The 22,831-nt window shown below is 40.0% G+C and overlaps 1 protein-coding gene across 6 annotated transcripts in view; it reads left to right on the forward strand.

Annotated features, from left to right (window-relative positions):
- The window catches only part of LOC149545768 (Pentatricopeptide repeat (PPR) superfamily protein), a 242,033-nt gene that overhangs the window by 190,055 nt on the left and 29,147 nt on the right, over positions 1-22,831 (forward strand). For all 6 annotated transcript variants that reach the window (XM_089790817.1, XM_089790819.1, XM_089790815.1 and 3 more), the window contains one exon: positions 3,445-3,492. In XM_089790817.1, the coding sequence (XP_089646943.1) occupies positions 3,445-3,492 (48 nt within the window). The remainder of the gene's footprint in view (positions 1-3,444; positions 3,493-22,831) is intronic.

The raw sequence follows: 22,831 nt of genomic DNA on the forward strand, positions 1-22,831 counted from the left end.
TCGCACTGTTTCCAACACCTGCGCTGTTCTGCACATCCGCGTTGTTTGCAACACCCGCACTGTTTTCGACTTCCATGCTGTTTGATGAAGAAGAGGTTTCATCAACCAAAGTTGTCCGTTCCGGAAGTATATCTCGGACGAAGAGGTCACTCCACATCGTGCTCCCTCGGCACTCCGAGCCGTGCAAGTCGATCTCCTTTCGTCAAGATTCTCTTCCTGTGGCGTATGCAGGTTCAGAAACTCCTCCCTTGCTTCTTCCACCAAATCAAGCTGTTGTCGAGTCTCCTTCAACAATCCTTCCGTGCTCTTGTTTCTGTTGGCAATCTTTTGAAATCTCCTTCAACGCTCTGCCTGCTAAGCCAAAATTAAATTTTCCTGCGCAATGCGTATGTCATCCTTTTCCTTCAGCTTATTCTTATCTTTGTTCAACTGATTCGGCATTTAATCTTCATTTGCTTGTCACCGTACCAAGTCCATCGGGCAACAGTGCCAAATGTTTACCGTACTAGGTAGAGAAATCAACTCACAGACAATAGATATGAATAGCAGAACTTCTTATTATTATTTGCATATGCCAAACAGTACATTATATTATACTTCAATGATCAGATGAATACGATGCTTCTCGAAGGGGTTATAAATACTTTCCGAAGAACTTTCTCGAAGGAGTTCGTCGGCCACATACAACATGTCGCTACATAACAAAAACCTTTCCGAAGGGACCCGTCGGCTACATAACAAGAACCTTTCCGAAGGGACCCGTCGGCTGATACACAATTTCTACTGATGACAACCTTTAGATTTCAGAATAGAATATTTGAACACTTTATCTGATCTTAACACTCTGAAACAGTGACTAGTCAAATAATTAAAATCACCATGCTATGAACACTATCATAACATATATTATGATCTCTAATTGTTTGAAACAATATTTAGAGTAATCATAATAGATTTGTTATCTATGTTCTCTAATTGTTCAAAACAATATCTAGAGATGTCCATGATAACAAGCCTATCATTTGCAAGATCGTCAATTTACAAATGATTACTTTCTGAATATATATGTCCATGAAAAATCGTCACTTTTCATTACATATCTAATGCAACTCAACAACAATAGAAGCATAAACTCACATGAACTGAAAACTTAAATTCAATATTCAATATTACAATTTAATCATACCAAGTTTTTCTCTGAAGTATTTCAAATTCACTTTAGCAAGAGGCTTAGTAAAGATATCTGCTATTTTCTCATTAGTACTAATGTACTCTAGTTGAATGATTCCTCGATCCACCATATCTCTAATGTAGTGGTAAGGAATTTCAATATGTTTGGAACGATTGTGGAAAACTGGATTAGTTGAAAGCTTAATGCAACTTTGATTATCACAATGAATCACAGTGGGTTTAAAAGATTTTTTGAACAAATATACTAACAACTTCCGTAGCCATACCACTTCTCTAGCACCCAAGAAAGATGCAATTATTCTGCTTCGGTAGAAGTTAATGCAACTGAAGACTATATTCTACTGAACCAAGAAACCATTCCAGATCCTAGACTGAAGCAACATCCAGAAGTACTCTTACGTTTAGTAGGACTACCTGCTCAATCAGAATCAGAATATCCATGAAGTTCGATATTGACTTTATCATATTTGATTCTCATGCCAATAATACCCTTTAGATATCTAAAAATGTATTTAGTTGCATGTAGATGTATCTTCTTTGGTGCACACATAAACTAGCTCAAGGTGTTAGTAGCATAACATATGTCAGAACAAGTATTCACCAAATATATTAAAGATCCAATGATCTGCCTGTAGTAAGTAGAATCTGTAGGTTCTGATTTGAGCATATCATCCTTTAACTTTTGTAGAATGACTTCCATAGGAGTAGAAGCTGATTTACATTCCATCATTCCAAATTTTCTTAAAATGTCCCTAGATTCAAAAAAATGTAGTTATCCTGTTGCCAGGTTTCCAATCCAAGAAAGTAGTGAAGAAGACCTAAATCTTTCATTTCGAACTCTGCTATGAGTTCTTGTTGGCATTTCTTTATGAGATGTTCTTCACCTATTATTAACAAATCATCAACATATAACACAAGAATAATCATATCATCACCATCTATTTTGAAGTATAAGTTAGGATCAGCTTCATTTTTAGAATATCCTAACTTCATTAGATAAAGTTGTCTATCCTTTCATACCATGCACTGGGAGCCTGTTTGAGACCATATAGAGCTTTCTTTAATTTACAAATGTGAGTTTTGCTATCATGAGTGTTGAATCCTTCTGGTTGCTTGATATAAACTTCTTCTTCAATTTTGCCATTTATGAATGTTGTTTTGACATCCATAAAATGACACGAAGCATCTAAATGGCACAAAAGGAAGTCAACTTCGTGTAAGGGGTGTGAAAGAAGTAGGACATGATTCTTAGTATGCCAACTTGGATGCATTTGTTGCACAATTTGGTAGAGTCACTTTAGATGATGACAAGGCCTCTACATAGGACCTAGCTAGTGGGAGTGGCATTGTGGTTCAAATGAACCTAGTGATGTTTTTGATGCACTTGATGAAGAGAAAGATGAACATCATTGATCATATTTACTATTTTGTGTTGATACAACATGTCATATTACATTGATCTATCATTTGTGTTTTATGTTATATGTTTTTTTCTGAACAAGTTATATATAGTATGGCCATAGGTAGCATTGTCGAATCCAAGAAAATGAATTGCTGTACGGGCAAATGTGAACCTCAAATTAGCAACTTAGTTTTAGTTCCTTGTAAGTCTTTTATTTCTCCCACATTATTTGGTTATTTCCTGAATGAGATTAGGCTGTTGCATTTCTGGTAGTTGAAATCACGATAGCAATAAGTGGTGTAATTATTGAAAGGGGAACTTAAATCTCTCATCATTTAGAACATTGCATGCTCCCTTTTCTCAATTGTATAATGAGTCATGTTCAATATTTTGATGATGGGCAGTCATACTATTGTGTTACAATTAAAGGTTTTTCAACTCATACTTCTAAAACCATATTAATAAATTTGTTCAAACATTCCTAAGCTCTTTATTTTCCTATACCATGTACAAGCTATTGGCAAACATTATCGTCAAACCTTTCAATGACCCTTTTGTATAGTTCTCATTCTCAATAAAAATCTTCGAAAAATGCCATTTATTTGTTTTTTTATGTCCAAATGGTATGTATAAAATTTTGGATATTAGTGTTCCCTTTGTTTAAAATCTGTTGATCTTTAACCTACTTTTAATGGTTGACCATATTGGTTCTTGTGCTTATCTTTTTTCTCATGTAGTTGTGGTCATTTTTTGGGCTTCTTACATTCTAAGAATTTTTTATTTCGTGACTTTATTTTCACATATTTTGTCAAAAGGTGAGAGATTTTAATGACAAAATTTTGTGGTTTCAGGTATCTTCTTAAAGTATCAATTATCTCAACACTTACATACAACTTGAGGTGAGTAGAGAACTTGGGAGTCTAGATTTGACTGATTTTGCATTTTCCTAGCTACAATGAACCACAATTCTAGTTTGGAACAGAATTCAATATTTAATGATCTTTCACTTCTCTTTTTCCTTGAAGATCGCTAAATTTTCTAGTTTGTGTTTTCTCAACTTTTACTCTCTGAAACATGTTATCAATATGCAATCATCTATCTTCCCGGACACTCACAAAGTAGGCATTGTGTAGAAGCAAGTACAAATTTTATTGTGGTATAAGTCATACAAGGCTATCTTTTCATGCAATAAGAAACCTAGATGTATAAAAAAAGTTTGTAAACAATTCTAATGACATTCTCGTAGACACCCCTAGTAAAGGAAATAGCTCTTCAACTAAAAAGGTTCACCTTGATAGAAATGGCCTTTTTATACATTACAATTAGACACCTTTATATTGAGAATAATTGAAGGAATTTTGAAAAGAAATATGGAATCAAACTAAGAAAGGGATTTTACAAAGCATAAATAGGCTATTAGCCTGTAATCTGGAAGTAACAAGTTCTCAACTCCTACTTATACATCAGGATTTGAATTCATTTGGAGCTGGATGCAAGTGGGGAATGTTCTTGGATGCCCTTAGGAAGCTCATCCACGTCCTATGAATGCATCTAGATACATAATCAAGCTCATTGGTGCACATTCACAGGGTGTGGATGCGCTTCTTGGGTGCATCTAAGTGCACGTAGATGCTAGAGCCCAATAAACTGAAAAAGTAATTTCTGACTTGAAACAAAAGCAATGTAAAACACATTTTTTGTTATTGTTTTTCACAAATCCCCAAATGGCCCTTTATGAGGCCATTCATTGTTAAAACATATCATTTTGTTAGCTATTTTGCTTTCTTCTCGTTTGGTTTCCATTTTGGCATTTCGAAGGACACAAGATTATTTTTGAAGAGGACCATTCGTGTGGTTCTAGATAGCTTCCACAAAGGAGATCTAAGCATCTAAGGTAAGCATTTGACTGTTCTCGAGTCTTTCAATGACTTTTTTTTTGATGAATTGAAAGATCCCTGATGGATGCCCTTGCTGATCTGCTGTAGTTTTTAAATTAATAAACTATATTTTCTTGTGATTTCTTTGATGGTCTTGGAGAATAGACAAAAGTTGCAGAAGGGTTTGTTTTTGTTTTGTGTTTTTTGATAGTTTTCACAATAGTAATGAATAATGAACAATAAACATGAAAGGAGACTGAAAATAAATAAGAGCATAGAGCCAAATCAGAATTGCTATAAATCGTACCAGGCAAATTTCTGATTTATAAAGCCAAATAATAAATCCAATGCAGTTCCAAGGAGCTTACATCCAACAATGATGCTAAACTGGATGGTGAATAATGAACATGAATCAAGGATACATCTGAGGCTGAATACAAGCATTCCCTATATTCCACGTGGGCTGTACCTGCTGCAAATGGCAGCCCTAAGACTACAAGGATCACGTCCCAGCTGAAAGAATCAATCTGCAACGCTGAAACCATAAATCTGTAACCTGAATCCACAATAAAGAATGGCGTACTCTATCCTTGATAGCAACGCACATTGCTTGAAGAATCCAATGCCAATAACTGCTGAGGGCTACGTCCCAGCCAATCCAGAACCTGGGGTTTGCGTCCCAGATGAAGAATTGCTCTCTCAGAGCCAATTCACAAAAACAAGTTTTTCAATATGCAAAAGATAATAAGAAATTAGGTCTCCATCTCCTTATATCCCCTTCCAACTGTAAATCAAACCCTAAAGGGAAATTACACTTTGCCCTTTAAATAAAATATAATAAAATAACATTTTCCCAATTAAAGTCATCCATGCTATAGGAAAAACATTACTTTATTAAAATTCCATAGCTGAAGGCACCAAAAAGTCTACAGATAGTAAAAATCATGTATAATAATTTGAGACCTTTCCAACGAGCTATAACACATAGGTGTACCCGATCAACTGAAGCCAGAATCCCCTTATTACTCCAAAATGGTTATATTATTAACCTTATTTTAATTTATTTAATCACCAACTTAGGAAATATTAAAATATATTAAAATATTTCCCAAATGGTCCCAAAAGGCCCAAAATGACCAATCAAACATGAATCTGACCTTGTCACCTGTCTGTGACTGATGCCGGACAAGATGGGTCAACTAGTAGTCCATCCCTAAAATCCAAGGATGCTCCTAGAAAGTAGGAGACAGCCTCAATCAACCAAAATTGAGTCCCAATGACTCTCCCCTACTGTGTGCACCTCTGAGAGAACTATCACTGAACTGGGAGTTCCCCCTAAAAAATAGGAGATGCACTCTAAGTCTCCAAAAAGTTCCCGAGGTCTCCAAATGCCTCCTAGACCACTCCTAGTCAATCCCTACAAATTAGGAATCCCTCCTAAATTGTAGGAAACTGTTGTCTACTGCTCCAAACTACTTGGGAAGCTCATGCATGACTCTCAAAGCCCCTGGGTTGGTTCCCTCTACGCTCTGCTGGCATATGGGAACCAGATAATAGACCAACCCTGATAGAAATGTTGTCACTAAGGAAGGGCAGAAATTGGGGACATGACATGAATTTTCTTAAGTTGTTTTTAAGAAATAAAGAAACAAGTTTAGCTCTTTAGTATAATATAGTAAGTAACAATTTCTGGAAGAGATTGTGTAGGAGTTTTTGCATCAACGTTTCGGATCACACTCTATGATCCATCATTAGGACAAGAGAGAAAACTGTTACTCCAACACAATCTCTTCTAGAAACTGTTACTACATGATGGATTGTGGAAAATTGATGTCTCTAGTATAATGTTTTTATATCTTTGTTTTGCACTTTATGCTTGTATTTCTTAGTTTTTTCCTAATTAAAATTTAATTTAATTATTAATGATAACATGAAATTAGATTGCAAGAATGACCACTAGGGAAAGTTCAGTTTTTGGGGTAGGAAATGAAATATTCAAAATGATATAGGAACTCCTTGAAGGAGACATAGCACAAGAATTTTATAGGTTCCAGGAGGTGAGGCAAATAATTGGAGGTGTAATTATTGCAAATAACCCAAAAATAATTCATATTATTGAGTAAAAATTCATTTATTGGCCTTGTTGGTAAAAGGATGGAAATGTGTCCAGGCCTAGATAAAAGGGGTTGTGTTTCGCACAAAGAGCAAGGTTTGTATAAGAACAAGAGACTGATAATTTGATTCTAGGATTGAAAAGAAGTGCTTATGCTAGTGGAGTCAGAAAGAAAAAATAATGAATTTGCCCACTGATATAGTTGCAGTCTCCAAAAATCCCCTCTTGCCTATACCAAAAGATAAAGATGAAGTACAAATTTCCACTTGTAAAAGAGGCCCATTGGAAAATGCATTAAAACTGAGGCAAACGACATTGTTGAACAAAAAATAGCATATTGCATCTATGGCAATGATCTTCCTTTCAAAATGATGGGGTCATTGCATGGGCAGGAAATGTTGTCAGCAATCTATAGTGCACTCCACCTTCCTGGGTTTGAAAAGGTGCTTACCACCTTCTTGCGAAGAGATGATTTGTATAAAGACCTCCCTTCAACCAATTAAAGATTCTTGGGTTGATTTAGGTGTTTCTATCGTTTTTGATGGATGGTAAGATAATAAAAACTGTCTATTGATTAATGTTATTTCAGTGTCCCCCAAAGGGGCAATGTTTTTCAGGTCAATTGATTGTGGTCTAGGTAATCACAAACAATGCAAAAAACATTAGGGGCATAGTTGTGTTGGTAAACGAATTTGTCATTGCAAATTCACCTTTAAAATTGACCCTGTTTGCATGATGTGTAATGACAAATGTCTCGGGATTTGAAGAGCTCGTTTTAGAATAATGGTCGTCCGTTGTTCTTGAGACAGGAAACTCCCTCATATGATGAGTGTATTCGAGGTTTTTGTGTACTTATTACCAAAAAGTACGTAAAGGAAGAAAGATAAAACTAAAGAAAGGACAACTTAGACCCCAACATTAGACATACGAATACTAGTTCAGATTCACAATGGATAACAAACTTCAAGGGGGTTCAATGCAAAACAAGTTTGAACATGTGTAATGACCCCTTCTTGGTTAGTGATGCCAAGCTGCAAGTATTCACTGATTTCCACCAAGACACAAGGTCATCATCTTTCTAGTTTAGTAACAACAACCACTCCAAAGGGCTTCAAGGGGAACTTACGGCTTCACCTTTCAATATCAACAGCTTAGAGGATCCTCACGAGATCCTGTCACAATGGTTTCTAGGTCTTGTCAACAAACAGACTTATAAGGACAAAACAATAACCCATGCCCTTTATCAACCTTGACTGACCATCATGTTCTAACCACAAAGAAACTCTATTCACAAGGTTGGAAAATGGTTCAATGGCTGATCTTTATTGTTACTTCACATCAGAGGGCTTTACTACACAACTGAGGCACCATATATCCTTCAAGGCAATCCTTAATCCAACTCCCAAAGTACTGGTTCATATTCAACAGTATAAGGACTTTGAGCACTCACAACACTGTCCTACCCCTATTAGGATAGTCACATTTTAATCTGATCCTCAAGATACAAAAGAACTCACCTTTGGGACTTCAATAAGTCTTTGGGAATGCCCCTTCCTTCATGAAATAACAGTGTTCAATGATCCAATTATCAAACCTGATTTTCCACTATACAGATCAGCACTCTGTCATTGATAACTTCCACGCCAATCACCGTGAAGCCAATCGCTCCAGTGGGAGTGAGGACTACTTAGTTATATCCAATGGTTAGAATGAGAGTTATGCCACTTTTAGCAAGACTGGGAATGACTGTCATAAAAAACCAGTAAAACTTCTTGTCACAGTCACCCTAGGGCATGACTTTTATGTTAATATAAAAACATAATCCACATATGACCATACCACTTGAAAGCTTGTAAAAAAACACTACAAAATACAAAGGACTCAAATCTATCCAACGGTGGCAACATGAGTTATAAAACAATCTTCATCAGAACCCTTGGAAGTGAGGTTTTTAAAGCAGTTTTCAACGCAATTCATGGATGTTTACCGTACAGGACCATCCAGTCGGCTGACAATGGACCTCACAATCCAGATCATGCCAGATCTTCAAACCTGATTTAAATGAAAGGTGACATACCATTCTTCAACTTCCAATTGGTTTCAAACACAAATCAATCCATTTGAGAGGGGAATGAATGACTAATCAGCCATGAAGACAGGTAATGTACATAATAAACAGCATCTGCATTCAACATCTTCCAACAAAACTCACTCCAATGCCTACCCTTGACCCAAAGAGGGTATTTAAACCTTTCTCAATTAGTTACAACTGAAATTGGATTAACTTAATGATTATTTGATCAAGTAAAACCCATTAGACAAATTTTTGATGAGATGTTGCAAAGTTGCCAAGTAACTTGTGCAACATTTTTACAACTTTTGACATTTTCATACCTTGACCATACCATGGATATAATTACATCAAATATGGCTTAAAGGACTCAAGGATACCATTTCTATGTTGGTCTGCCCCCTTTGACCACTTTGACCATCTTTGACTCATTGGGCCCTACTTGCCCTTACAATACAAATTTGGCTTATTGGCCATATGGTGGGATGTAATATGCTATGCTGATATTGATCAGAAATGAAAAACTTGGACTAACCAGAATTTTGTCAAACAATTATTATGAAAGCAAAACCTTAAGCAAATTTCATTCCAAACATTCTACTGTTCTGACCAATACAAGGATGAGCAATCGTATATTAAACTACGAAAAATCGTGACAATCAAAATCAGATTCTTAGATGGTGGTTCAATAACACAGCTTTATAATAATGGAATACAGACTTGTTACAATTCAACAACTGTGCACACTTGACAGATTTCTCCAACTTCAACTAGAGAGAGCATACTGTGAGTTGAAGTCCAGATTTAGGAATTACCATACAGTCATACGGTTACTGTGAAAGACTTTATTTTGCCCGACTGTGACAGGGAGGTCCTCCAGCATTCATGTCTTGACTCCAGTCATCAAGTAACATTCCTCACGTGTGAGTGAAACCCAGCTGTGACTATAACCTCCTCCGGCTTCCAACTTCACTGCTTCAATGTGTATGTGAGTGAGGCCCTGAAGTATAGGTGAGAGGGAGGTCCCGGAATACCGAATTACTGCTCTGTCTAGAACCAGTGCTAATCACATCTTTGCAGACACCCCAAACTCTGTAGGTTATTCCAGAGAATGATATCAATCTGCCAATGCTGACTGTGATTGCAGATTTTCCAATCCCATGACTTATCTTTGCTACGGTCTCCATCTGCTATTAATGTCTATGCATTCATGTACAGAACCCACTGTGAATGAAGCGTTGGTACTGACCATATAGTGATACCAGCCACACTTTTATTTTCTTACTGAAACTGCCACTTAACACAGTATCATTCAAACAGCTGAGAATGTGATGTACTTACATTGGAGACTCCTGCCGTTGCCGTGGGTGATGGAGCTCACTCTTTTGCCGTCCCAACTTCCAGTGCTGACAATATTCTAAGAGTCACCAGATTCTATTGACTCCAATCCTTAATCAGTTATGGAACTGAGATCTCTTAAAATTCAAAGTGTTAAACCAGACCTTAGTTCTGAAACACCATGTGAAAGCCAGGTTTGCGTCCAGCTTCACTTTTTCTCAAGGGTTTTTGTCCTCAAGAATTTGCCAAGTCACATCAAAGCAACCTTTTTGGATTTGTTTAATAACATATATTCGTTGTACCAATCCCAATGCAAATGCTTTCCTTTATAACTTCGAAATGAGGAGAGGTACAAACAGCTTAGCAATGTGGGATAAAAGACTATTTTGTCTTTTAGTCACTTAAGTCATTTGGTCATAAAGTGACTTGATAACTTTATAATAACATTAAAGTATTACTTAAGTCACTTTAACTTCAATATCTCTTGAAATACTTGTCTGATTGCCATGCTGTCAGAAATAGGAATCTCTCCTCATAATTCGCCATGTGACCAAATACACTTTCTAAAAATAGAAAGGGTCCATCTCCATTACCCCTAACTTACTATACATAGTAAGTATGGCAAATGGAGTCCGAATGACATCGAACGAAGGCCAAATTGATGAATCGTTGAATGTTGGAGATGAACCAATTCTTAGAAGACCCTCTAACCATCCTCATTAGCCTACGAGGACCCAATATTAGGCTAATCTTTGAAATACTGATGCTGGCAACCAATGGGTACATTACATGGGACTTCTTCATTTTTGCATTTACCAAAGGATAAGACTTCAATCGCTATTTTGCAGATGGTGTCATTGAAGGTCTATGAAAGAGCGATGTTATTTTGCAGGGAGGATTTCTTGAAGACGATGAAATGGTGACATTGCAGTTTTGCACTGAGGAAAGGTTGAGTATAGTGATATTGCAAAAACATGATTGCCCTAACAAATGGAGTGTAACGGATGGAGGATTAAGGGTGCAGATTTAATCAATAAGATAGAGAATCACCACTTGGATTTTACAAGGGATTTGGGATTTGTAGTGGAGTGTCATTTAATGCATAATGTTGTTGGAAGGATAGAACGGGATGAAAAGTGTGTGTGACACGTCAGGTTTTGGTGAGGTATGATCATCAGAGTTTCATTCCCAAGGACTAGGTTCCTTGTGCGAGACATTCTTTTACATTAATGTTGGCATGAGGTCGGTAATGAAAATTCATTAGATTGGCCCCCATGCTAGTTACTTTCAACAGATAACTTGGCAATTATAATGGGGTTTCCTATAGTCGAAAGATCTTCAAGTGACGATCCCTATCCTATTTTACAACCTAACCTGAACGAATAAGAAGAAGAAAAGAAGACTGACATTTTGACAGGTCTCATGGAAGATTCTTGAAATCTCTCTACCTGTTATGCCATCTTCAATAGTGATATGACCGTGCTCAAGAAAGAACTGGACAAAGCAAACCTTCGAGCTCTTTTTGAAGATTTTGGGATGGACCCAACTGATTTCGAGGAACAAATTGAAGATTTTCTGGACAACTTGGATCTTGATGACTCGTAGATGTTTTCAAGACGGAGTGTCACCTTGCATGAATTGATGGTTGTGGACTTTTGATAGTTTTTGATGTAATTATTGAAAATGACATGTGAAACAATTGGAAGCTTATTACTTCCTCTTCAAGGAAACCAAAACTATTTTTTATAAAGTATAAACAATACTAGCTCTATACATACAGATATGACAGAATGGGCTGTAATGTAAAAATCTAATATATTTAATGTGCAAGCCTTTTTCTAAGTTTTTGGTGCCATGTGTTCTTGCTTTCCTCAGGTCTAGTCCTTTGCAATAATTAAACTAAAGGTTGTTTACCACATAAGTTAATTAAGAATACAGATAATGAATAGGAACGGCAGCAACAATATTCCTTTATTCGCATATGCCAATAGATTACATAACTGGTGATAAGATATGCTTTACAATGACCCAAGAGGGTGTATAAATACTTTCCGCTAAACCTTCTAGAAGAGGTCCGTCAGTGTACCCGTCGGCTACCAATACACAATTTCCGATGGCATAACCCAGTTGGCTACAAAATACAAAATCTGTTGACGACATCATCCCCCTCAAAAAGAAAAGTTGTCTCCTGACGACTAACAAAATAGGAGACAACCCACATACAACAAAACAAAAAAATACTAGAGAGAAGGCGATGCGATTGAAGCATGCTGTTGACAACGCAACTCATACACCTGATCTGTTCGGTTGCGCAAATCCTTTTGAATCTGTGGAATTAGCCTCTACGGCCTCCTTCAGAAGAAGCGCTGCATCCATAGCCTATCTTCTAGCTAACTGCAACTCGTGCTCAGCTGCATCCTTATCCCGTACAATTGCATCCTTATCCTGCAAGGCCACTGCCATATCCCTCAATAGTGCTGCCCGCTCAGCTGCCCACAATGCCTACTGGCTGGCCAAGTCGGCGGCTATCTTCTCTCTCTCCTCTTGAGCCTCTCTCTCAGCTACCAGAGATCTCTCGGCTGTAACCCTGTCAGCTGCCCTGTCCGCCTCCGCGCGCCTGCGAGCATAATAAACCTCCTTATACAGTCCCATGATCTCATGTGCTAGCTTCTCCAGCAGAGTGTCGCTCGATCCAATCTCTGGCTCAGTGGCCCAGTCTGCCAACATCTTCGGTGTCTCAACTTCTAGCGAACCTCTCTCCTCAAAACATGAACGGAACCGCTGCGGACAGATCCCCGTGATGTAAGCTCGAACCAAATACCACTCCCTCTGTCGAGTCATAGCTTGCAATGCCACATCGTGTCCCTTCTTTAGCGCAACCTTCATACCCTGAGGTAGTCTCTGCACCTGTCCTCATCCGACCCATAATCCTCCTTTGCAAAGCCCCCCAATGACCATTCGGCATCACTATTCTGTTCCTCATCTGCGGGGACCATGCTCACATCCGGTGCAGTCTCCTCTGCTCTCGGCGCAACCTCGGCTTGTGTCACTCCCACCTCCTGAGGCTTTGGTATGGTAGCTAATACTCCTAGGTGCTCGGGGGATTGGATGGACGGACCAACCTCGGCAGGGATGAGTCGGAACTGTTGCCTCAAGAAAGCGTTGGCTCTATCCATCACCTCTGACTGCTCTGACTGTGCAGACTCCATGCCCTCCTCTTGTTGTGCTAGTTGGGCTAATTGGATTGTCTGTACTGGCTCGGCGGATGCTAACAAGGAAGACGAAACAGTGACGACTGCATCAGAATCAATCTCCTCCAAGCGAACTTGGGGCTCAAGCTCCGATGTTGGTAATTCGATACTCTACGAGGCTGGCTCTACTGGGACAACATCTGCTACGATCGTAGAAAAAGTCGTTCTTGGAGTGGTTGCTAGTGCAACAACAACTGTCGACAGTGGGACATGTTCTGCTACTGCCCAAGGGACATCTGGTACAGCCGGCAGGGTCATCACAACCGGTGCATGACGCTGACCAAAAGGGGGAATGTGTGACGTAGGGGCAGACAAGTGCGCCGAAGTTGACAACTGTGGCGGGGTGAAAAATGTGGGCTCACTATCTACTGGTTCGCTGCCAACCTCTGCAGAAGTACTCTCTTCCTCATACCCCGCCCCGCTACTTTTTGAAGACTCCTCCTGTCCTCTGTCAGTGTCCCCGTGCGCCGCCTGCAATCCCCGAAATACCTTCTTCTATCCTGCTGCTGTCCCACCCGTGTCCAAATGTCTCCAATAAAATATCGAAGGCTCTCCTTGTGCCAACTTCCCCCAAGGTCACCCCATAAAATCATCCATGGGTATCTGGTGGACGACTGCCTCAAGAAATAGACCGATCGCATGATGTGGCGTAAAGAATGTGTGATGTTGAAGCGTTATGAATTCCTCCATCCTGTCGGCAAGGACCGAAGCCCAATCATACACCGTACCCTACATGATGCCATTCATGAATACAACCTGGGGCAATGCAATATCGAAAGCCCGAGTCGCACACGTCAACCTACTCTTGATTACATCCATAATGCACCTCCAATGACCCTCCCGAATGAAATCTATGCGGAGCCCTCTACATTTCGACCCCTTAACCACTGAATCCATCTCCTCGGGTGAAAGATCGCGGCCCACTAGTCATATCCAATGTTCCTTCCATTCCTGAGAGAGCTTGCGGTTCTTAATTTCCACCTTCTTACCACCGGGGCCAGGGATGCCAAAAACCCTAGTGAAATCGCTTGGTTTAAAGGACACTGTCATCTGATGTTTTTTGTACATAAATGTACTTGTTCTGTTGTGCCGACTATATGTCTTTATCATAGTTCGCAAAACTGATTCAAATAACTGGATGGAGAAAATTGGAAGCTGGATGGCCCAATGTACCTGTGCCTGTACCAAAATCTGCTTAACCTGGTCTGCCTCCAGGGTCTCCAGCCACCATTTTCGACATTCGTTGCCATTGAGACCCTCAAACTGGACAGTGAGATGAGTGAGTTCCTCCGTGACTTTTTGTTTCTTGCTGGAAGCGGATGGCCCTGCCACTCAGATTCCAGAGACTAGAACCCTTGCATTTTTCTCCATGTTTGTCTTCAGTTGGCTCTTCCTCTTCCGTTTTCCGGCTGATTCCATAGCAACTGTTTCTTTCTTGCCTTTATAATGTAAGGTTCTTTTCTTTTCTTTTTTTTTCAAATTTTTTTTTTTTTTGTTCTCTGTCTTTTTTTTTCCCATATACAGTTCTTTCAATTTTGCCTCAGGGCGTCGCCATTTGAGAAAGTCATGTGGTCCCTCTGCGACGACGGCGAAGTCTTTCTGGCACGATAGATTTTCAATTTGATCTGTTGACTGCCTAAGGTACCTCTTGCCCATCCAAGGTTGACAATTTGATCGCTCCATTGTCACCAACCTCCCATATTTGGTAAGGTCCGACCCATCTAATCTTGAACTTCCCCAGTTTGATTTCATTGCGACCATCGTACTTCAACACCAACTGCCCCGACTAGAACCTGTTGAGTTTCAGATGCTTATCATGCCAGAACTTGCGTCTGTTTTGTGTCACTTTTGTTGCCCACTGTGCCAATAGTCGCTTATCCTCGAGCTTATTCAAATTATGCAGCCACTCCGTTAAGCTTTCGACGTCACCTAGCTTGTTTTCCAATGCTATTCGCAGGCTCCAAATCATGAATTTCGCTGGTACTACCGCCTCCTGTCCAAATATTAACTGGAATGTTGTGTCTTGTTGTCACCTTATACGCCGTGCGATAAGCCCAAAGGGCAACGGGTAAGTTTTCCTCCCAATATGCACCTTCAACCGCACAGGATTTGTAGATGATTGACACCAGGATTTTATTTGTAGCCTCGGCCTATCCGTTTGCTCCCGGGTAGTAAGGACTCGACAGTGAATAGAAAATCTTGAATTGGGTGGTGAGCAGTCGAATGACATGATTAACAAAATGTCCTCCCCTATCACTTGTTAACTGTAATGGAATTCCATACCTAGTAATGATCTGCTCGTAAATAAACATTGTTGTGCTCACAGCCGAGTTATCTGGCAATGCACGTACCTCGGCCCACTTCGTCAAGTACTCTGTTGCGATAATGATGTACTGGCACCGCCTAGCCTTGCTCACCTTCAGGGGTCCAATGAAATCCAATCCCCACCGCTCAAAGAGTTCCTGCGCGTGGGAGGGGTTAAGTGGCATGAAGTCTCGCTTGAGCGGCTTCCCCGCCCATTGGCAAGTGTCACATCCGACGACCCATTCCCACGCATCATTGTACACCATCGGCCACCAGAGTCCTGCGAGCAATATCTTTCACGCAGTGGTGTCGGGTCCCATGTGTCCTGCGGGACCCTCATGTGCTTCTTTTGACACTTGCGGTATCTCCTCTTCTAACACACACCGCCGAAGAATATGATCCGGTCCCATTTTGTAGAGCAATCCGTTGATCAACTAAAAAGTACGGCTTCTGATTATCAACTTGCACCTTTCATTTGCTGGCATCTCACTAGGAAACTGTCCTGTTGACAGGTATTCTCCAATACTCCTATACCACTCTGGCAGTACTGCAATCTGAAATAGCTATGCGTCAGGAAAATCATTGTTCACCCCTCTGTTGGTTCCCTTGTTTTGATCCGTGACAGGTGATCAGCGCTGACATGTTTCTTCCCCGGCTGGACAATAATTTTGAAAATAAACTCCTGCAACAAAAGTAGCCATCTACTGCTTCTTCCTTGAATGACGGGTTTATTGATCATGTACAATAGAGCCTAGTGATCAACATAGAGTACGAACAGTGTGGCGAGTAAGTAATGATGAATTTTTTGCACAGCGTAGACCATTCCCAATGCTTCCTGTTCGGTCATACTGTAGTTCTGCTCTGCTTTTGATAACAATCAATTGGCAAAGTAGATTGGATGATCTAACCCGTGGCTGCCCGTTTGCGCCAAGGTTGCTCCGATCGCATAATTCGAGGCGTCAACATGCACATGAAACTCCTTATTCCAGTCTAGATATGCTAAGATGGGTGTAGTAGCCAGTCGTACTTTCAACCCTTCAAACGCCTCATCTTGTTCTCTGCCCCATCTGAATGATTCTCCTTTGCAGGTTAACCTGTCTAACGGGTATGACACCTTGGCAAAATTTTTGATAAAACTCCTATAATAGCCTATATATCCGAGAAAAGACTTTACCTCCATCACATTAGTAGACGGCTGCATTTTCAGGATGACTCTCTTTGTCTGGGTTAGTCTTCAATCCTTCCTTACAGACGATGTGTCCGAGCAGTCTTCCTTGCAGAACCATGAATCTACACTTCTTGGGGTTCAACGCCAGCCATGCCCTGCAACATCTATTCATACATTCACTGAGTGCTTCCAGGTGTCTGTCTTCCGCGCTAAATACCGACCAATCATCGAGAAACGCTTTGAAGTTTCCCATGGACATCTTGTCAAAGATGTGCAGTATAATCCGCTGGAAGGTTGCCGACGCGTTGCACAAACCAAATGGCATCCGATTGTATGCATAGACCCCATCTTCGACGACAAATGTCGTCTCTAATTTTTCCTCCTCTGCTATAGAGATCTAATTGTATCTGGAGAACCCATCCATAAAGGAGTAAATTTCATGTCCGGTGACCTCTTCCAAAATGCTGTCTGTAAACAAAATCAGTGAGATAACTATAGGTGACACCCATTCACTTGTCTGCACTTTGAAAATAATTTCGGCCTCCAACATCTTGTTGATTTCCTCCGTGAGCGTAGTTCTTGTTCATCTTGTAGGGTCGCTTTCGTACAAGTACCGCTCGTTCGATCAGTGGAATGCGGTGCACACACAACTCCGGCAGTACACCCTTCAAGTCCTTGTATGTCCATGCAAATACATCGTTGTATTCCAAGAATATCTTGAATGCTGCCGCTTTGAGTACCGGATCCCAATTATCTCCCACCAGAATGTTCTTCAGTGCTGCTTCATCCCCCAAATTCATTGCTTGTAGTGTAGCTTCATTATACTTGATTGTCTCCCCTTCACTGAATGCATGGGTGGGTATAACATCCAACGGTGCATCCCCCTCATTTACCCCTGTGAACTCCTTCGGAAATTCATCCCCCCTCGGACCTTCCTCAATTGTCAGTACATTGCAACTCTGGAATAGTTCGTAATCCTCTATTTGCCAGTGGTAGAGACTATTGACCGAATCCAATTCATCATCTATTGATCCTCCGTCCAATCGCAAGACTCCTTGATCTAGTTCCATAGGTTGTCTTCCTTCATCCTCCTCTCCCTCGAAATCTGATGACAGGGCCTCTTCCTCGACCATTTGGGTGTGCAGATCAATAATAAATCGCCGGCCTTTACTTTCGAGTGCCAAGGTGTTCTTCTTCCAATCGTGTCGTACTCTGGCTTGAATAAGCCATCCGCGGCCAAGGATAGCGTCATACCCTTTTCTCTTCAACGAGACGATGACAAAGTCCAACAGGAATGGCTATGTGCCAATTGTCACCGGTTGTGCCATGAGTACGCCCAGAGGTTTAATGCCATGCTGATCCGCTGTGAGCAACTGAAATGTCGGCTGCCCTAGCTTCTTCCAGGTCTCCTCGGGTAAGACATTTACACCGGACCCTCCGTCGACTATTGTGTCTGTGAGAACATGTCCGAGGATCCCCATCTCGGCAACCGCGGGATGCTAGCCAGATGCGAGGGCTAGCAACATTTGGTCTTCTCCGCCTACAGCAATTTCTTTTCCTCTACCTTGTTCTCCGAGTATCCTTGGAGCTGGCGCAATATTTGTGAGGGCGGATCGGAGCTGGGGCATTGTAAGAAGCAAATCATTTATCTTGACAGGTATCTCCATTTGCAAAATTTGCCGTACAATGTTTTGTTCCGCGGAATTTCTTGCCGAAGTGCTGGTGGTGTCCTGCAACTAAGATGTTTCTGCCTACAATGCCTTTTCGATCTCCGCTCGTGCTTCCCCAAATTTCCTCTTTTCTTCCGCCGGTTCCGAGTACTCTTTTGCTTGCCTCCGTGTAATCGCCAACACCTCTTCTTCAGCTGTCCCGACAGTGATCAAGTTGACTCCAGATTTTGGACATTTGGCATTATCATGGTCGCCAGGTCCGCACCATCTGCATAATAGTTGGGGTGTATTTGCAGTTGGACATTCCCGGGCAAAGTGCCCCCACAAGTTACATGCACAGCATTGTACGATTGGCCGTCTGTTCGCATCATATTGGATTCGGCTTTTGCTGGTATTGTTAGTGTTATTGTTTGCATTATTATTATTCTACCTGCGTCTATTATTCCTGTAGCCTCCGGATGTGGCACCTGCACTATTGGTGTTCCCACTACTGCCCGACAGGGAAGCCTCCTGCGTAAGAAACACCTACGAAGATCCTCTGGTTTTCATGTTAAAGGGGCATTCCTTTGTCGAATGGCCCATGATCTGACAAATGTCACAGAATTGGTTCTTTGGACAGGATCCTTTAGTATGACCATCGATCTTACACTCCGTGCACCACAACTCACTGCCCTTTGTTTCCTTCTGCATATTTTTAAACTCCTTCATCCTGCGAATTATGTCCTTCTGTAGGGCACGGACCTTCTTGCTATTGCCTTCATCGTCGCTACTATCTTCTCCAGAAGGCTCATCATCATCAAAATCAGATGAGCTAGTCTTCTTCTTCTTCTTCGTCTTCTGCTCGCTTTCCAAGTTCAGTGCTCTATTATAAGCTTCTGTGTATGACAACGGCGACACAATTTTTATTTTCTTCCGCAAATTTAGGCGCAGACCTTCCATGAACCACCTTTTCTGAAGTCCGTCTGCCGGCTTATTTTCTATTTTGTTTATCAAATCTTTTAATTTCCTAGCATAGATGCGGATAGTTTCGTTCTTCCCTTGCTTAGTATTGAAGATCTCTGCTACAATTTCATTATCGTCACACAACAGTTGAAATTCGGCCAAAAACTCCTTTTTAATGTTATTCCAACTGTCCAACTTCTGTGGATCTGTACTAGTAAACTAGTCAATTGCCATGCCCCGTAGGGTGGCCGGAAATTGCCTCATCCAGTCATCTTCATCAGTTATCCCATTTGCCTTCCAGATTGTTTCACATGTTTTGCAATGTCGAATGGGATCGGCCGTACCATCGCCATCGAACTTCGGCAGTTTCTCTTTTGGTCCCACTATCACAATTGGTTTTTGTAAACAGGCGTTGCGCGGTCCTACAACACTGGCACTGTTCACTCCTACACCATGACTTTGCACTCCTACACCCACGGTTTGCACTCCCGCACCGGCGGACTGGTCTCCCACACCGGCGGTCTGCACTCCCACACTGGCAGACTCAACAGCTGTGAACCTTGATGAAGAAGGATCTTCTGAAGTTGTCCCTTACGAAAGTGTATCCCAAAGGAAGAGTTCACTCCATGCTCTTGCTCCATCGGCACTCTAATCCGTGCGAGTCGATGCTCTCCCGTTTGGATTCTCTTCCCTCGGCGAACACAAATTCAAAAACTCCTCCCGTGCTTCTTCCACCAATTCCACCTGTTGCCAAGTTTCCTCCAACAATTCTTCCATGGTCCGGTTTCCGTCGGCAATCTTCTGAAATCGCCTTCGACGTTTGGCTTGCTATGCCAAAATTAAATTCTCTTGCGTAGTACAGATTCCATCTTTTCCCTTGACTTTATTGCGATCCTTGTTAAGCTGATTTGGCATTAATCTTCATTCCTCCCACCTTCCAGGTTCATACGGCAATGGCGCCAAATGTTTACCGCATAAGTTAATTAAGAATACAAATAATGAACAGGAACTGCAGCAACAATATTCCTTTATTCGCATATGCCAACAGATTACATAACTGGTGATAAGATATGCTTTACAATGACCCAAGAGGGTGTATAAATACTTTCCGCCGAACCTTTCAAAAGAGGTCCGTCGGTCTACCTGTCGACTACCAATACACAATCTCCAACGGCATAACCCAATCAGCTACAAAATACAAAATCTGCCGACGACAAAGGTTTAATTGTCATTTTAAAAACTTTTGCATGTTCTTCAATTCTCGCAAATGTGTCTGAGTATTAGTAAAGAACAGTGAAAATGTGGTCTTGTTCTTATTGTTCAATTGGTTTCCATGCATGGTATTAAATTCAATTAAACCAGCCAAAATTTTTGGGTATTGATGCGACTGCATTAACAGAATTGGATGGTTGATGGTCTATGTAGGATTCTAGACTGTCTTGTAGACTTACACAATTGAAGAATGATGATGGTTCAAGAATATATTCTGACCATTCGTATATATTGATAGAATAGTTTATCAACATTATTGTTATCTCAGATTTGATGATTAAATATATGGTAAGTAAATTGATTAATATTCCATGTCCTTCTTATAAATATACCTTGATTAGTTATATGTATTCCTCATTAATTGCCTTGTGCTTGATTGGTGCATCTTTGCATAACAAATAACATTTTCTTCATAGATTAGTGGTTCTTTATATCACGTAACTTATTTTCTTTCATAAGTTAATATTTCTTTATCCTTGTATTTTTTGCCTTTGAAAATGACATTACAACCACTCATTCAATCATACAACCCTGTAATGAATCACTAAAATAACTCCTTTATAGTTGTTTGGCGTCTCCTCTATCACTATCTTATGATGACATTAATGTAAATCATTGTCCCTTATTTCTTGACAACTTGACCTAATCTATTACTAGCTTTCTTTTATATCGGGCTTCTGTTATTTACTATCGTCATCAAATATCACTAGCTCTCACTATACCCACTATTCGTACTTGTACAAGAAGACATTGGTGTTAGCCATCATTGTATACAGTCAAGGAGATACACTTCTCTTATGACTCAATATGGTGTCCGATCCCTTCTTTTTCTTCCCAATTTCTCTTGATGTGGTCTTAATAAACTATATTAGCTTCCTTTGAATTCAATGACACATGAAAATAACCAAATGTGATATGTGCTATGAATATAACTCCCATTGATGTTGTATGTGCTCCATGTGTTCTACACTACTTATATATTCTTCATTTCATTGTAGATATCTACTCAAGGTTCCCCATTCATGCGTGGCACTTATCCTACTCCATGTAAGGTGTCATGCAATAAGAAAAATAGGTAATGTTCTATGATGCTTGAATGATCGATTCACACCTCCCTTAAGTATCTGACCTCACCAAAAGGTTGCCTATGAGAGGCCATGTATCTACATGATACGTGTCATGTAGCTTAGGGACCATTTGGGAAAGAGTCTAAACAAAATTGGTTATTGTGTCTCTTAACTAAGATCGGTTCTCTTTAATTACTCTGTAACCTCTTTGACAATATCGCTTATCTTGATCGATAATAATTAAAGTGTCTGTGGTTTTTTAATATTTGTTAGGATTTTGATTTTTTTAAATAATTATTATATTAATAAATAATATATATTATTATTATTGATATGAGGAATGATATATTATTATTATTTTATAATGTTATTTATTATTATAATATATTATTATTATCATAATATAAATAATAATTATATAACTCATTAATTTTATTGTTATTTAGTATATCTTACTTATTTTATATTTTGATTATCATATGTTATCAAATATTTTTAATGTTGAAGTTCTAAATGAACTTATTATCACAATTTTTTTTTTTGAGGTTCCTCCAAATTGATGTGGACAAGTGTAGTAGAGAATAAGTAATATTGTATTCAGCACTTGTCAAGCTTGAGCAGGTTGGGTAGTTAGGCAATGAGGGAATGCGTCAGTTGGTCTTCCCAACCAACCGACCCTTTTATAAGAACTTGGAATATTGATAATGGACGCATGATATTTTGGCATGAATAAATTACATCATTCTCTCGCCATTTTGACTACTTCAGGCTAATATTTTGTTCCTGATAACCACAGATGCACTGAGACTTGCTCGACTTTCATACCGCCGTATCAAATGATTATGAGAAATACAAGTACATAAGTGCTCTATTGGGCTTATCTGGAGTTTCCACTTATACGCATAAGCTCCCCTCTTTTCCAATAATCTCCATTAATCCGGCTCGTTGCCTTGGTTTTGCTTCTACGGTGATCTTCCATCCAAACGTATTCCTGTTACAAACATTTCAAAATATTGTAAGTAAACAATACCAACAATAATTGTATGGACATGCTTACCTGAAAGACCTGCAAATAGCATTTGATGGGAAAGGAAAATATGATTCACGAATTGCTGGAATATGTTTCCATCTCAGAGAACATTCAAACCTGACCTCCATGGACTAG

This window comes from Cupressus sempervirens, chromosome 7, assembly GCF_028749045.1.
Source record: "Cupressus sempervirens isolate cs-2001-9-10 chromosome 7, ASM2874904v1, whole genome shotgun sequence".
Taxonomy (NCBI): Eukaryota; Viridiplantae; Streptophyta; class Pinopsida; order Cupressales; family Cupressaceae; genus Cupressus; species Cupressus sempervirens.